General features: G+C 38.8%; 1 protein-coding gene across 16 annotated transcripts in view; it reads left to right on the forward strand.

Moving 5' to 3' along the window:
- ATXN2 (ataxin 2) overlaps window positions 1–15,414 on the forward strand; it is a 51,208-nt gene that overhangs the window by 9,581 nt on the left and 26,213 nt on the right. For 11 of the 16 annotated variants that reach the window (XM_080559360.1, XM_080559368.1, XM_080559361.1 and 8 more), the window contains exons 5-10: window positions 165–315; window positions 7,396–7,520; window positions 8,780–8,871; window positions 11,377–11,574; window positions 12,091–12,269; window positions 13,778–13,987. In XM_080559360.1, the coding sequence (XP_080415486.1) occupies window positions 165–315; window positions 7,396–7,520; window positions 8,780–8,871; window positions 11,377–11,574; window positions 12,091–12,269; window positions 13,778–13,987 (955 nt within the window). The remainder of the gene's footprint in view (window positions 1–164; window positions 316–7,395; window positions 7,521–8,779; window positions 8,872–11,376; window positions 11,575–12,090; window positions 12,270–13,777; window positions 13,988–15,414) is intronic. The other 5 variants (XM_080559363.1, XM_080559364.1, XM_080559365.1 and 2 more) reach the window with 1 other exon arrangement.

Consider the following 15,414-nt stretch of genomic DNA (forward strand, 5'->3'; position numbering starts at 1 on the left):
ATGGGAATATTTAGTATCAATTATTTTGACTATTGATGTCTAAGTTTACACAAGCAGATTCATTTTTGCAAACTATTGTAAATGTCTGCTTTTTCCACTTATGTGAAGTTACCTGGTAGCTTATTGTGCATTAAATTAGGATATTCTTTATATATCTCTCATAGTGTGATTTAGTGCTCGATGCTGCTCATCGGAAAACCGCAGAATCCAGTTTGGGGCCAAAACGTGAAGACATACTAGAGAGTATCTTATTCAAGTCTTCAGATTTTGTTATGGTGCATTTTAAGGATATGGATACCAATTATGCCAGAAGAGGTATACTTTTTTTAAGGTTCCTAACATTATCTATATCAAAGTTTTCTTTATGTTTTTCATATCTTTCTATGTCATGGAGTGAAATTGCACTTTTGCACGTTTTCAGGTTGATCAACAGTGGTCACTGGGAGCTAAGTGTTTATCGTAACACATGCTTTATTCCCGTGTAGCAGTGACTTAGGGGTAGGGATTTGTGGACATTTAAAGAGAGATTTTCACTCCTTTCACCTTGTGTTTGTACATCTGTATGTTCTTGCCTGACTTATGGCTGAAGGTTAAGACGCTTGTTTCAAGGAATTTGCTTTTCCTAGAAGAAGATACGTAATGTCAGAGCAGCGGTACCATTTAAATGCAGAGAAGTTCCAGGTTCCGGATGGGACTTTGAGTTTGAATTACACCAGAGCTGTTTTATAATGGATCTGCTATGAACATAGAATCACTTTAATGTAAATGCAAACTGGGCTCTCTATTACCCATTTTTTATAGGTTTTTAGCAAACAGATGGAATGAAAAATACACTACTCTTCTAGGAATAATTACTCAATGGAAGTTTTCTAGAAGAAAACAATTGCTTTGGGTTGAACAGTCACTCGGTTTGCATTTTTAGGTGGAATGCCTTTGCATCTAAATCTCTTAAGTAGTTGGAGAGGAGAGCTGACATAAAACTGTAGAGACAGAGCAAGATAAACCAGAAGGCTGCAAAACTTGATAACTCGTAGTGGGTAAATTAATCTGCTTTCCATTTTGTCTCAAAAACGTATTATCTTGAAACCACACTTGGAAGTATAAGTCAATCTCTGATCACACCTGCAAATTAGAGCAAAGAAGGGCTTTCTGCTTCTTGGGAAATAAAGTAAGCAAGGATTCAGAAGAAAGGAAGTGTACGAACATGCATGCAGGAACGGTGGGCCTTTTGTTCTTATAAAGAAACCCAAACCTTCATGGTACAGAGTCAGATAAGCTTGTGTGATCTGCACTGAGAACTGGGTCTGAACTTCTAGGTGAGGAGATGGTGTTCCCTGCTGCATTGCTGTTGGGAAAGGTTACTGTCTGGCACCCAGATCCATTTGACAATGTTGCACTCTGTATAGAACAAAGACTGTTAGCTTCCATAGCTCCAGGAACAAATATTTTAACATTTCTTAGCCATTGATGTCCTGGCTGTTTCCCAGACAAGTTAGTGTACAGTTTGGACATATTTGGTGGAAAGGTAGCTTGCTCTCACTTCTTAAAAAATGTAGTCAAGCAAAGGGGCACTCCACAAGCACTCAGTTGCCATAGGAAAGGCTTCCTGGGGTAGGGTTTGTTGGGGGTGTGGGTATTTGTGTAGTTTCATCCCCCCTTACTCTTAGACAAATGCTAGACTGTTGAGGAGGCCTTGAAGTAAACTTACGTGCTGCAAAAGATACTGGTTTTGTAAATTTTAGTGTATCTTGTATCTCTGGTTGAGTATAGTATCTTGAGTTCTATGAATTTTTATTCTGGCATTTGCTTCTCTGCTGAGCTGGAGGAGCGCAGACAAGTGGTGCTCCTGACTCTGGGTATTGATCCTCAGAGTTACCCTCAGACCTGAATAGCAGAGATGTTCACTTGTCTCTGCCTTTTTGTCAAAGACTGGAAGAGTAGTGGTAAAGAGCAGTGGGTAGGGAGAAAGCGAATGGGATGGATTCTCCTTTCAGAAGGAGTGGAAAATACAGTTATCTCTGAAAGAGCCATCTGCAGTGGTCTGCCAAGCACCTTTCAGTGCTATCTTACGTGTGCAGCTTTGGAGCAGTGAGCTGATAATTCATCCTGCAGCTACATCAGTAGCGTGAGGACAGGGAAGGTAATGGCCGTATAAGCTTCAGGTGGGTGAAACTGCCCCGTTTGGAAGCAGCAGTCTTAGATTTGCTTATGCCAAGCGTGACATTGCACCTTCAGATGGATCAGTGCAGAAAGCGTGCTGTAGTAATTGGAAGGGCTGGGAGAAAAAAATAGCAGGTCTGCGTGGATAGGAACTTTCTGACAGCTTATGCTTAAAAAAAATACACTACAAAAACTGTCCCTACTGCCTAGGCCCTTAATTTGCAACTGTCTGTCTGTCTAGACCTTTGTGCTCAAGTAGCTTTCTGCTAGGCTTCAAAAGGGGTCATCTGAGGGACCCTCGCTGCGCTGTTAGGGCTTTCTGCAGTACCGGCAGGCTGATGAAGGAAGCATGCATGGGGACACTCAGGTGAAAGCGCATCACGTCCATCTTCCCCCCTCAGACGATTCTGTCTGCATGGAAGGAGAGACAAGCAGTTTTCTGCATGTGCCAGTGGGAATTGTCAGCTAAAAATCTCCCCTAACGAGCCAGCTGACGTCCTTGGCAGGGTATGAACATGTAACTTCTCTGCTTTGCCTTCTGAAGCAAAGGTGAAGCGCTCGGATTTAGTAGCAGCTAGGGCTGCATGATTGGAACAGGAGGGTATGTATGATGGGAACAGGAGGGTAGGTTTCCCCAGCGTTCTGCAGAACCAGCTTCTGGCAGTGTTTTTTGTAGTCCTAAGCGCTGATCAGGCCACCGTGCTACTTTCCATATGATTCAAATTTGACTAAGGCTTGAGTTGTCTTCTTGGCTTCTCTTTAAAGACAAGACAATTCAAGATCATAACTACTGTTAAAGTAATAGGCTTCTACAATGTTTTTATTGGTTTTTGGCACGGTTACTGCACTCTGAGAAAAATATTACAAATCCAATGAAAAAAGGCAAGAGAGAATCGTCTATTTGAGTTTTTCCTTGAATTAGCACTGAAAGTGGCATCCTTCCAGAGAAAGCGTTGCAAGGGGAATAGCAGTAGGCATATTAGGAACAAAGGAAGGAAATGTTGGTCTGCAGAGCTGGTGGTAACTGGTTTCTATGTTTTAAATCAGTAGCGAGTAGTTTAAACAATAAACTCTTAGCTGTTTTGTAACATTTAGGCCGAAACCTCAGTTTACTTTGAGCCATACTAAACTTGATCAAAGTTTGCTGTGCGCCATGAACACCTTTGGCATATAATGCAGCCTGGCTTAATAGCTTTTGAACTGCAGAGTTGCTCTTAAATGCATGTTTGTGCTCTTTACCATTAGTAGCGCAAAACATGTTTGAGAAAACAAGCTTTTTAAATGCTGAAATTAATCAAACCTGGACTCTTAATTGCTCTATTCTGGCAGTCCTTTCTTGAAGTCATTTAATAGCACACACTTGATGAATGTGCCCAAGCTGAGTTTTTCGTAGAATGTGTATATTTAATTCGCTTTTGCTTAATGTAATTTCTGTTGCGTAAAATTGTCTTTGGGATTTTTTTTTTCCAGTTAGCAGGCTTTGAAACCAGAAGTGAGGTCTCAATATATCAAACTCCTTTGCTCAGGAGCCTTCATGTTAAGCAGGTACAGAGGCAGTGGGGGGCTAGCTGAGCGTTAAAGCTCAAGCTTTTTGTACGACCAGTTTTCATTTGACCTTTGATTTGAGTTTTACCATGTATAAAAGGAATTGAATAAAAATTTGGCCATATCAGGGTGTCACGTGGATTGCTCCTTCAACAGTTCAGAGATAGGAGGCACCAGACAAGGAGGAGGGAGGGCGAGCCTGTGCAGTCAGTATCTTGTCTGCTAGCGCTCTGCCAGTTGGTGCCTGTAGCAGCAGTTTGTTTCAGCCTCTACTTTGTTAATAATTTTAAGAGCGATGTTTTCGTTTTGGAAACACCGATTGGAAGAATTTTTGTGTGTTCTTGATTTTGTTGCTCATCAGCTTTGTTAATGTCTTGTTTGACTTGCCATGTTTTTAATCTTGGTGTCCCGTGTGTCTGGCTGGCTGTTTGTTCCAGGAAAATAGCGACCTGTGCCTTGAGGTACCTTTCTGCTACACTTAAACTTTGTCTGGATGCTCATGAGACTGTGTTGTGTGACTAGAAGTCTGCCTTTGTAGCTTGAATTTTTCCTAACCCTAGACTTTTTTGGGTTGTAGAGCTTAAGCTGACGTTGCAGTCTCACTTGTGACTTAAAATGAAAAAGAAAGGAAGAGCAGAGAAGCTTCCCGTGCCCAGTGACATGCTGGATTCTGCTGGGAAACTTAGCATTGGCTGTTCAGATCTTACTCAGACCTATAGCATTCACTAGATAGTGGAGTTTCTGTTCTGACTTGTCCCCCCAGTTCATCTGTATCATCGTAATTTTTGACAGCACTCTGCTGATTTTTTTTTTAATGTGGCTTTTTAAATAGGAAAATTGGTGGGTTGAACGTATGAGGCTTATTAAGTTAGTATTTTATTTGGAGTATCCCAAATGTCGTCATTCCATATGGAGGTTTTTTGTCTGAAGTTATGTAAAAGAAATGAAGGAAACACCCTTCTAAAATGCAGCAGATGACCTCCATCAGGTGCTGTCATCAGTCCTCATACCTCGTGTTTATCCAGTCTCATCGGAGAAGATTTCCCTATGCCCCCAGTGAAGTAAATTTCGCCGTTTAAGTTCCTTAAGCAACCTCCAACTTGCATTTGGTGTAAAATACCTGATCTGAGAGGATGAAACATCAAATTAATGGGATTGGGCACAGGAACAGCACTGGCCTGTCTAGATCAGGGCTGTGTTAGCTACAGGGGATTGTTAAGGTAAACAGAGTTTCACATACAAGCTCCTTACTTTCGCTTTCCTTTTGAACATGCTCTCATTACTCCTTAACTGTGGACTTAGGTAGCACTTTGTTATGTAGTTTCAGTTTACATTTAAGCATAGACACTGTTTTTATAGCATATTTTAAAAGCTGTTTGTATGAAGGGAAACTGAGAGATGTTTTCTGTCCAACTGGTGTACCTTAGAGATCTGTAGGCTGTTTGGAGGGTTTGTAATGTAGCACAAGGGGTTGTGAACGGTGGGAATGTTGCTGAAGTTTTATTATGGAAATGATCTTTGCAAGGTGGGAGATGTATAACCAGTGTGAATATGTCTGCTAGAGGGCCTGAAGGAGTTTAGCATTGCCTGAATTCAGCCATATAATGTGAAAAAAATCCACCTGTATTTATATCTGATGTCTTCCAATTTTTTCTCTCTCCATATCTGTTTGTAGTTCCTTCAGAAACAGGTAACTTTTTTGGCAGTCACTCTGTCTCTGCATCTTGCCTTTCATAATGCTTCTGTTACCATAATATATAATGGAAACTTAATATCTTTGCTCGCACATCTATGGCACTATAAAACATGCATGCGTAACTTCACGGAATCATGTAGAATATCTTGCAGTTAGTCGATGACTTCTGTTCTCACCCTTGATTTTTACCTCTTCTGAACAGTTGAAAATGCAACGATTGAAATATTGCATCAGCACTAATAGTTAGCACAATGGTATAATGGCTCTGTTTCAGAACAGTTTACATATAATCCTCGAATGTGCCTGCTGAAGGCATCAGGCTTAGTGAGAAGCTGAAATAATCTCACTTGAAAGTGTTAACCTTCAACCGTGTAGCTAGTATCGCAGCTTCGTTGGCGGAGTATGCAATGATGGCTCACAAGGTGATTGATGCAGGTTTTTGCAATTTCACACGAGCCCTAACAGTGGTTTGCCTCATTAGGTGGCCTTCTTTCATTTGGCTTTCTTTTTCTTATTTTACTGATTCCTTTGTATTTGACATGAATGTTTAGCTAATAAACTTCTTTCTTTTCATCCATTTTCTGTAACGTTTTGTTTCACATACGCTTATTAACAATGCTTAATTGCTTATCCATAGTTTCTTTGGTCTCCGTGTATGAGTTGAGCGAGCATTTCATGAGATAGCTCTGTACGTTGCTAGACAGACTAAGCACAGTTCTGGTAGATCATGCCAATATAAGTGCATATTTTAACTGTGAAATTGGGGAAAACAGGAATAATGTGTTGTATTGACGGTCTATTAAAAAGAAATCATCAGTGATTGTTTAAAATCTGTAACATTGTTGACCAACAAATCCTATGTTGTGAATTCTTTTCATGATGGCTTTAAAATTCATTTCTCTTAATGAGATTTTAGATCTTGCCAAAAATTAATTGAAGCCATACTCTTTCGTATCTAGCACTGTCCGGTGGTTTGACCTCATCTTTTTTAAAGATCAGAAATGTTTGCTCCTTGTTTTTTCTGTAGATGTTGAGATGATGATGAGAAAGATAATGAGAAATTCAGGACTAAGGGCACTCTAAAAAGCTCGCTTATTTTATTTTTAAAAATTTTAATTTAAAAAAAATCCCTTCTGTTTAAGAAATTTCAGAATTTACAGGCAACTCTGAGATTTAGTGGCTTATAAAATATACAAATTTGGCTTCTTTGATGAATGGCTTTGTACTTTTTTTTTTTTTTATTAACAGTACTTCAGTATTTTAGTATTATTCCTTCAGCCATTTTCCTAGTCTGGTTTGAATGAAACATGAACAAATAAAAATACAAGCTCAGGATCTTTATTCTTACTTCTCTGTTCATGTCACATTGAATGGGTGTTCCAAGCTAATGGATAATTGAGATATACTGCAAAGGGAGTAAAAGTGTGTGCATGCATGCTGGTATGTTGAGGAATTGGGGACATAGAAGAAACTCAGGTATTCAAAGGGAAGCTTGTACTCTGCTTATTTAGAGAATGGGATTGGATGCGTTCATGCTTTTTTGTTATTTGCATAATATGTCAGTGTGTGGTTGTGGAGGCTTTTTTTGAAAAGCATATTGTACAAGTCTTGCGTTTTCTGTAGGAATGGGGATCCTTGGGTAGTCCTGTTTTTAGCAAAAACGCACACGTAGTTTGTGTAAAAGAATTTGAAATAATTGAAAGTAATTCCTGCTGTTCTTTGATGCCTTGTCTCATACTTGAAGTTGCAAAAAAATGCACCCTGTAAACAGATGTATTTGAAGTCTGTCTGCACTTCCTAGTTACTCTAAGTATGAAGTAGATAGCTCTCTAATGTAGTCCACTGAATACAGCAACTACAAGTGAAGGTGAACGATGTTAATGTGCTTGTGAACCAGTTGTATTTGGTCGTTCCTCAAAAATACTAGTGCATACAGTGTCTTCCTGTGCTTAACCAACTTGATTTCACCCCCATCCCTCCCCGCTCCCTTGTAGATGCTTTTACTGATTCAGCCATCAGTGCTAAAGTAAATGGTGAGCACAAAGAAAAGGATCTTGAACCATGGGACGGAGGAGAAAGCAGCGCTACTGAGGAGCTTGAGGCATTAGAGACGGATGTTGTAAGTACTGCTTTTTTATCGGTTATGACAGCCTCTAGAAAGCAAGCTATTTCTCTGGACATGCATTGCAACATTCCTTAATTTTAATCTACTAATGAACTTCTGGCTAAAAATGCTGGCCTACACAGGGGTACGTTCAGTCTTTGCTAGCAGCTGCCACAGTACTTTCTTACAATTTGAATGAGAATAGCTGGATTTCAAATGCCACTTTGGGCAAATATTGACAAGTGGCAGCTGCTGTGGTAAGGGACATGTTTGACTCAAGGACTGGCTGAAAAAGGAGCTTTTATTAAGGACTCCAAATTCAGCAATGCACTGAAGTGACTTATGTTTAATCAGAGCATTCCTGTCTGACTTCCGTTGCATTTGTAAGTTATGGTGAAATTCTGCTTAGCTAACTGTCTCAGGGCTAACACGAAGGAAATTGGTGGAAGTCTGACCCATGACTTAATAAGCACAGATACAATCCCAGTAGATTATGAATTGTTAAATGAGGAGTATATTCTCAAATGAAGCTTCTTTATATATCATAGCAGTCAGCTTTTACTCAACCATGCATTTTTTTTAGGAAGGTATTCAGACTGCAGTATGTTAAAGAAGAGAATCTAGTCATGTTACCGTGCGGTTATTAACTTTGTCTGGGTAGAACAGTTACCCTGTCAATTCCAGTGTACGTACCGTACAGCTGAGATTTATTAGAATACTGAATACTGTCAGTGCTTTTATGAAACATTCAAAACATTTAGCATTTGTGAAGGTTAAATTCTTGAGTGCTGTAATAGCGTACTTCATAAAGTGGGGGAAGTTGCCCTGATCAACGGGGGTCTTCTGCCTGTGGTGTGTACCTCAGGTAATTGCACTAATAGTGCTTTTGAATAGTTTTAGCACTTGCCTCAGTGAGGGACACTTCTACTGTTTAGAACTGTCAGTTTGCACTTTCTGGAAAGGCATTCATGTGTGTATTACTTGTTAGCCACTGATCTTCTCTAATCATCTAGTACAGAGTACCAGAAGCCAACCAGCCACAAAAAAAAAAAAACCACAACAAAAAAGCACCCTGACTTTTTAGCCTAAAATATATGCATCTGATGAACAAAGATCCCTGAAATAAATTGTGGCTTTAGTAACTTTGTTACGTGGACAGTGAATTCATGAGCCCAAGAAAATGGGCAAAAGGTTTGACTTCTGCCATCAGCCCTTAGTTTTAAGGGAATGTGTTTCCAGTGTCATTTTGAAAAACAAACGTCATTCTCTTTTAGTCTAATGGATGGGATCCCAATGACATGTTTCGTTACAATGAAGAAAATTATGGCGTAATATCAACTTACGACAGCAGTTTATCTTCTTATACGTAAGTTTCAAAATATTTTGTTATTGGACTTATGTTTAATGTTCTTCCTGGTTTGACAAAACTTGTATTCTCAAGATAATTTTATATGCTTTCTAAGGTTGTGGAATCAAATAACTGAAAAAGTAATGAATGAATAGTGCTTAAGAAACCTTGCCAGATTTCTGTGAATAGTTAGATGTATTAATCGGTATATATTCCCTTAAATGGGCACAGCTCATTCCCATTGCAACATTTTCTGAATTTAGGCATGCAATTATGCTTATTTCTTACAAAAAACTTTTACAAATAGGGTTGAAAATACCAAACAGTGAAACTGTAATCTGTGTTTGCATAGCTGCTATACCCATAGTTTGTGTTTAACCTAACAGAACAATTTGACTAAATCCTAATTTGATTGTGACAATCAATTATGTAGATACTGGAATCTTGAAGTGTTGCTGATATTTTAAGGGGACTTGCGAGCTGTGGTAACTTGTTTAGGAAACATATAAACTGCAGTTTTAGTTACAATATAATAACCTGAATATAAAAGAAGTGTAAAGTCTGCTGCAGTTACTTTGGGAACGGATCCACGCTGCCCGTAGTCTGCAGCTATCATGTTAACTGCAACTGGAAAACAAACGAGTTGCAGATGTTGAACAACCATCATGAAATGTTTTTAATGTTTTCCCGTTCTTTTTACCCCCAAAATAATAAACTGGTTTTGAATGTCCAGGAATTGCAGTGATTTTTATGTGCTGTAGAATTGGAGCGCTTGTCCACAAGTCTCCTGTTCAACAATTTGATTTTTACTATTTTGTTAAAATAGATCTATAATATGATGATAAAGTCTTAATTGGCTTATATCTGAATCCTAGGGAAGCTGTTGTTAGAGTGGTGAAGTATGCTAAAGTGCTCTTTATACTTTTGAACTTTAGTCTTCCATCCATTTTATGGTTATTGATGGAAACAGATCAAAACCATGAAGGTGGCTTTAAATCGCTAGAGATAAATTCCGTGCTGATCAGCTGCTGTATGTGCTTCTCTCATTGGCAGGGTTCTGAACAACGTCATCTTGCCTATTCCCTTTGTTTCATCTTTAATCGCATTTTCCCTTTTAGAAAATGTAAAATTATTCTTATGTTTAAGTTACCGGTAATGCCACCACATACATCCCTTAATTTTTTCAGTTACTTTAAATGAATGAGCACGTGTTGGGTTTCTCCTTTCTTGTCCAGGTTTGTATGCACTCTCTTCATGCATCTCTTATTTGTGAGCCAAAGCTTCATGCTGAAGGGCAAGGATTTTATTTCATACTCTTACAGTTACCATTGATAATGCCAGTAGGTGTCCCACCTGGCCAGAAGTGTGTGTGTGTGTGTGGGGGGAAAACTTGTGGTGCAGTAGCTGAGTGCCGGCTTGGAACTGGCAAACCCACTCGTTTTCCCAGTTCCGCCTCCAACACTTGAGTAATCTTGCATATATTTTCATACTTGGTCTGTATTTCCAATTACTTCCTTTGTTCTTTTTTTGTATTATTCAAAATATGCGCAGTAGTGATTATCTAATACCAAGTATTTCGTTGTCAAAGCCTCAACCGTGTTCCCTGTGTAGCTTATTCTAAAGTAAGGTCGGATGAAACAACTTTTAGAACTCAAAATTTGAGTCAAAGCGCTTAGTAATTTTGAAAACCTGATGGTTGAACAAAAATTAGAAAAGGTAAAAAAAAAAAAAGGTAAAACAAAAAAAAAACAAACAAGGAAAACCACAGATGGACAGAAGGAACTGCCAGCTATGATGTCCTTCTGTACTTAGTTATTTTAGTATTTCATTGCTCATGTATTGAGTTCTTACTTGATGGTTTTCCCAAGAGAGCTACATATGCTTCTTGCAATATGGTATTACCTAATATCATAACACATGGGATGAATGGTTTTGAGGTTCTAGGACATGGCAAATGAGTCATGGGTTTCTGGTCCCATGCTCTGATGTATTGCATCTCTTCTGCAGTTATTCATAACAGGAAGAGCCGAGATTCTGCGGCTGTAATTATCAAAGGATTAAGTTTGTAACTCTTAATTTCAGTAGGACTGGGGACTCTTACGTCTATTGTGAATGTGTAAATGGCTAAAGAAATTCAAATTTGGTCTCTTGCATTCGCTTCCTATCTAAACAATAGACTAGGGCTTTTTATTGCTAATGTACTCAACCGTGTTAAAAGTTGGAGCCTTTGCATAGCTTTAGGGACTGGGGAATCCACAAGTGGTATAGAAAATCTCTCCACCCTGACCATAGCTCTCTAGACAGGTAAATGACACAGAATTTTCACATAATGCCAGACCAGTCCAGTAATTTTGTCACACTTATACTAAAAAACACAGCAAGTCTCCTGGCTTAAAAGCAGTTCGTGTTTTATTTATTTATTTATTTTAATTTCACTTGGTTAGAATTAACACTGTAATTTTGTAGGTTCTTTGTGCTTTTGAATGCATTTCTAAGGTTCTTTTCCTTTCCATTGTCTTTTAGGGTGCCATTAGAAAGAGATAATTCAGAAGAGTTTTTAAAACGAGAAGCCAGAGCAACTCAATTAGCAGAGGAAATTGAATCAAGTGCCCAATACAAAGCTCGGGTTGCCTTGGAAAATGATGAAAGAACAGAAGAAGAAAAATATACTGCTGTTCAGAGAAATGCTAATGAACGAGAAGGGCATAGTGTGAACACTAGGTACTGGCATACACTATGAATAGTATTTTTATTTAAATGATGTACATATTTTGGTGAAGTAGCAATTTACTCATTGAAAATGTGCTTTTTCAGCAGGGCTGATTAGGTTAGGAATCTTGTGTAAACAATTGCGTGCTGTTTTTGGCACTCATGCTGACTTGTACACCTCTGCCTGGCCCTGTATTATCTATAATGAAACAGACTTCTCCATTCTGATATTTCGCTGTGGTGAATTCATACCAAATTACAGGAAAAGGCAGTGGTTTCAGCATGTCACGGAGAATTTCGGGCATTAGTACTAAATCGTTCACTGTCTGTGGGCTCATAGGAAGTGGAACGTGTGGTAAGTGTCAAAGGGTAAATTCATGAGGTGATCATTAGGTCAACATCTGATTATAAATTAAATTTTCCTCGAGCTTGATTTGAGAAAGAAAGTATCAACAGAGCCCTTGAACAGGTACTTTTCTTTATCTTCTAGTTCTTCCTCAACGCTGATATAAATCTGCTCTGTTTCAGGGAAAATAAGTACGTCCCACCAGGACAGAGAAACAGAGATGTCTTGTCTTGGGGAAGTGGAAGACAAAACTCACCAAGGATGGGCCAGTCTGGATCAGGCCCACCAATTTCACGGTCTGGATCCCATACTTCAGATTTCAGTCCTAACTCTGGAGCAGATCAAAGAGTGGTTAACGGAGGCAAGTATCTGAAGTCTAAATGAATGTGCCTTATAAAATGCAGTCATTTATTTAATTATGTTGAAACTGCATATGATGTGGTTTTAGGATGTTTATTTCATAGGCTGGGCTAGCATGCATCATTTAACACAGAGGTGGTGAGTTTCATTCGGGTTTAACTTAGTGACAATGAAACATTCATTTGACTGCACTGTGCGTAGCTTTGCGGAGCAGAAATGTCACTTGGTTTCTACCTTTGTCTCAGATGATGGTGCAGTCTGCAGTTTTAAAGATGAAAAATCGCTTTATGTATTTTTTTTTTTACTACTGCTGAGCTCTGTCGAGGAATAGCAATACTGACATCTAGTGAAAGGGAGGTGGCAGCTGTACTGGAGGAAGTGTCAGTCTTCCTTCCTGGAGCATGGATCAATTCAGTGTCCTGTCAAAAAGAATAAAGCAACTTGCTGACTTCACCGCAACGTGGGTGGAGAAATCATTGATGGGAAAGTAAGAGAAGTTATTACAGGAAAAGTAATTGAGTCTTCTCTTCAAATAGCTATTTGAGTGTTTTCTGCTGTACACATGGGTAATGCAAACAGACATCACTAGGCACTGTATAGCAGAAGGTGGTGGTTCATAACCAAATACCATTTTTTGAGAGAAGGATTTTAGCAGTAGCCCATCCTTGAGGCATTATTTGTATAGGTTAAAAATACTATTATGAGAGATTGCTGTGATTTAAAAAAAAAAAAAAATACTCAAGTGCCTCTATCTGGAGGGGAGGTCTGAGAAATGTTTAAAGGTAAGTGAAGCTTTCTTCTTACATACAGCCAGCTGTGTAAAGGACGTACAACTGAGTCTTGCCCAAACAATGCTAAACTTTGAAATTCGTTGGTAGTATTTGTGGTTTGTGCCATCCTATTACTTTGCCGAATCAACATCATATACTCAAAATGGCTTGTGAATTAAATTTCTTTATTTTGAAAACAATGAACCCTATACCCTAGATTAGAATACTACATTAATACTGCAGATAACCAATAAAGGCATAAACGTCAAGATTCAGACACTGAACACCGCTGTTTTTTGTAAAGATACAGTTCCTAGAATTGATACTGCTCATCATTTGGTTTGGAAGTAGTGGTTTGTGCGTTCAATACTATATGTGAACCACTGTATGAGAACCTCTGGTAGCTGTTTAAGGACCTTGTCAAGACTGATGCGTACTGTAGAACATATATATGACAGGCTAACAGATCAAACTTTACTGTCTATTCCTTAGTAGTATTTGTAGATCCTAATTAACCCTTTGGGGAGTTCATGACATTCAGATATTAAATTTGACTTGAAGCGGAGGAAATAACTTGAAAGAGACTTTTTATTGGTTGCAGAAATAAACTAATCTATCCCCAAAGGGTTAAACATGAAAAATCATTTTGTCATATTTTACTTTTTTTTTTCTGTTGACCTTTTTCCCCATAATTTTTCTTTAGTTTTTATACTTTCCTTCATATCATTTGTTCTGTCAGGTGTTCCCTGGCCATCGCCTTGCCCATCTCCTTCCTCTCGCCCACCTTCTCGCTACCAGTCAGGTCCCAACTCTCTTCCACCTCGGGCAGCCACCCCTACACGGCCGCCCTCCAGGCCCCCCTCGCGGCCCTCCAGGCCCCCGTCTCACCCCTCTGCTCATGGTTCTCCAGCTCCTGTCTCTACTATGCCTAAACGCATGTCTTCAGAAGGTACAATACCACAATTTGTTCATGTTTTTGTTTGTCTTTGTTTAACTCCTTTGTGAGTTTAATTACAAAATTGTTTTTCCTCTTCATTACTTAACCTATAATTTGTGTTTAACTTTAGTTTATCAGACTATTTCTATTAACCTTTTTATTTGAAGAACTTTACAAAAACAAAATAAAGCTGTGAAATTTCCCAAATTGGTATGAAATAAACTCAGCTTTGTGAACGCTGCTCAGTGTCTTAACTTAACCAACAGCAACATGGCAGGACCTATTAATTTTGGAGGGCAGTTTTAGGAATACAAATTTATGTACAATCTCAAAAAATGTTAATACAGATGTTTCACAAAAAGCAGTCTCAAATCTAACTAAAATTCTCCAATTAACTTGTCTATTTAAACAAAAAGGCAAAAAAAAGCTACATTTAAAGAAGTGCACTGTGGAATGGGATAGGAGAAGCTGCTTCGAAGGTGAATCTGTAGAAAACTTTACGTTTGCATTGAGGCAGAGCAATAACTTAGCTCCCTGGTAGTCAGTAATATGCAGAGAAAGTTTGACTCATGAGTCTTGGACAGTTGTATGCAGAAATATCTCAACTAAATTAATCCGTACTCTGAATGTACAGTAAGGAACGTATTTTTATTTTAAGTGCACTCAAAGACTAGCCTGCGCAGCACAGTCTAGCAATCCTGGAAAAATGTAAACTGATTATCCTAAGCTCACTGGAAATGTGCACGCTCTCTGCTGTAGCAGGCTCCACTGGAGCCAGGAGAGAGCCCGGTCATCCCGCTGATCGAGTCAGTAAGGCTGCTCTGCAGCTTGCCTGATAAATGCTCGAGATGGCCCATGCCCATGGCTAATAGTAGACCTGCCTGTACGGTGTTCTACTGTCAATTAAATTTATCAATGTGAGATTTTTTTAATGTAAGATCCTAAGAATCCGCATGCCAGTGCAGTTATTTTTTAGCGCTTGGGATTGATTTGTCAGGCATGCAGTGAACTGCTGGCTGCAACATTTAACTTCTAGTACAAGAAGAGGATTGCTGGAAAGTGTGTATTCTTTAAAACACTTGCCTGTATGCAATTTGGATTGAAGTGTGCTTTAGATTTCTGGTTAAAATAGAGGCTGACATTTAAAGATTTATATAACCGGAAGAGGTACTTGATATTTTTGAACCTTACATGAAACCAGAAAGCCACTACCTGAACTTCTGTCTGTTACTGACCTACATTAAAAATGAACTGTAATCAGCTAGGTTGTTCTATGCTCATACACAGTTTTTCCTTTTGAGATATCAGCATTTGAGTCTGATTTTGTTGTAAAGAAAATGTTTGTTAGGAGGTAGAAACTGTATTGCTGCCTGGACTTGAGCATAACTATCCTGTGGCAGCTGTATAAACTGTTCAGAATTACTGTTCACTTACAGCTT

The sequence above is a fragment of the Anser brachyrhynchus genome, assembly GCF_964034855.1.
Source record: "Anser brachyrhynchus genome assembly, chromosome: 17".
Lineage (NCBI taxonomy): Eukaryota > Metazoa > Chordata > Aves > Anseriformes > Anatidae > Anser > Anser brachyrhynchus.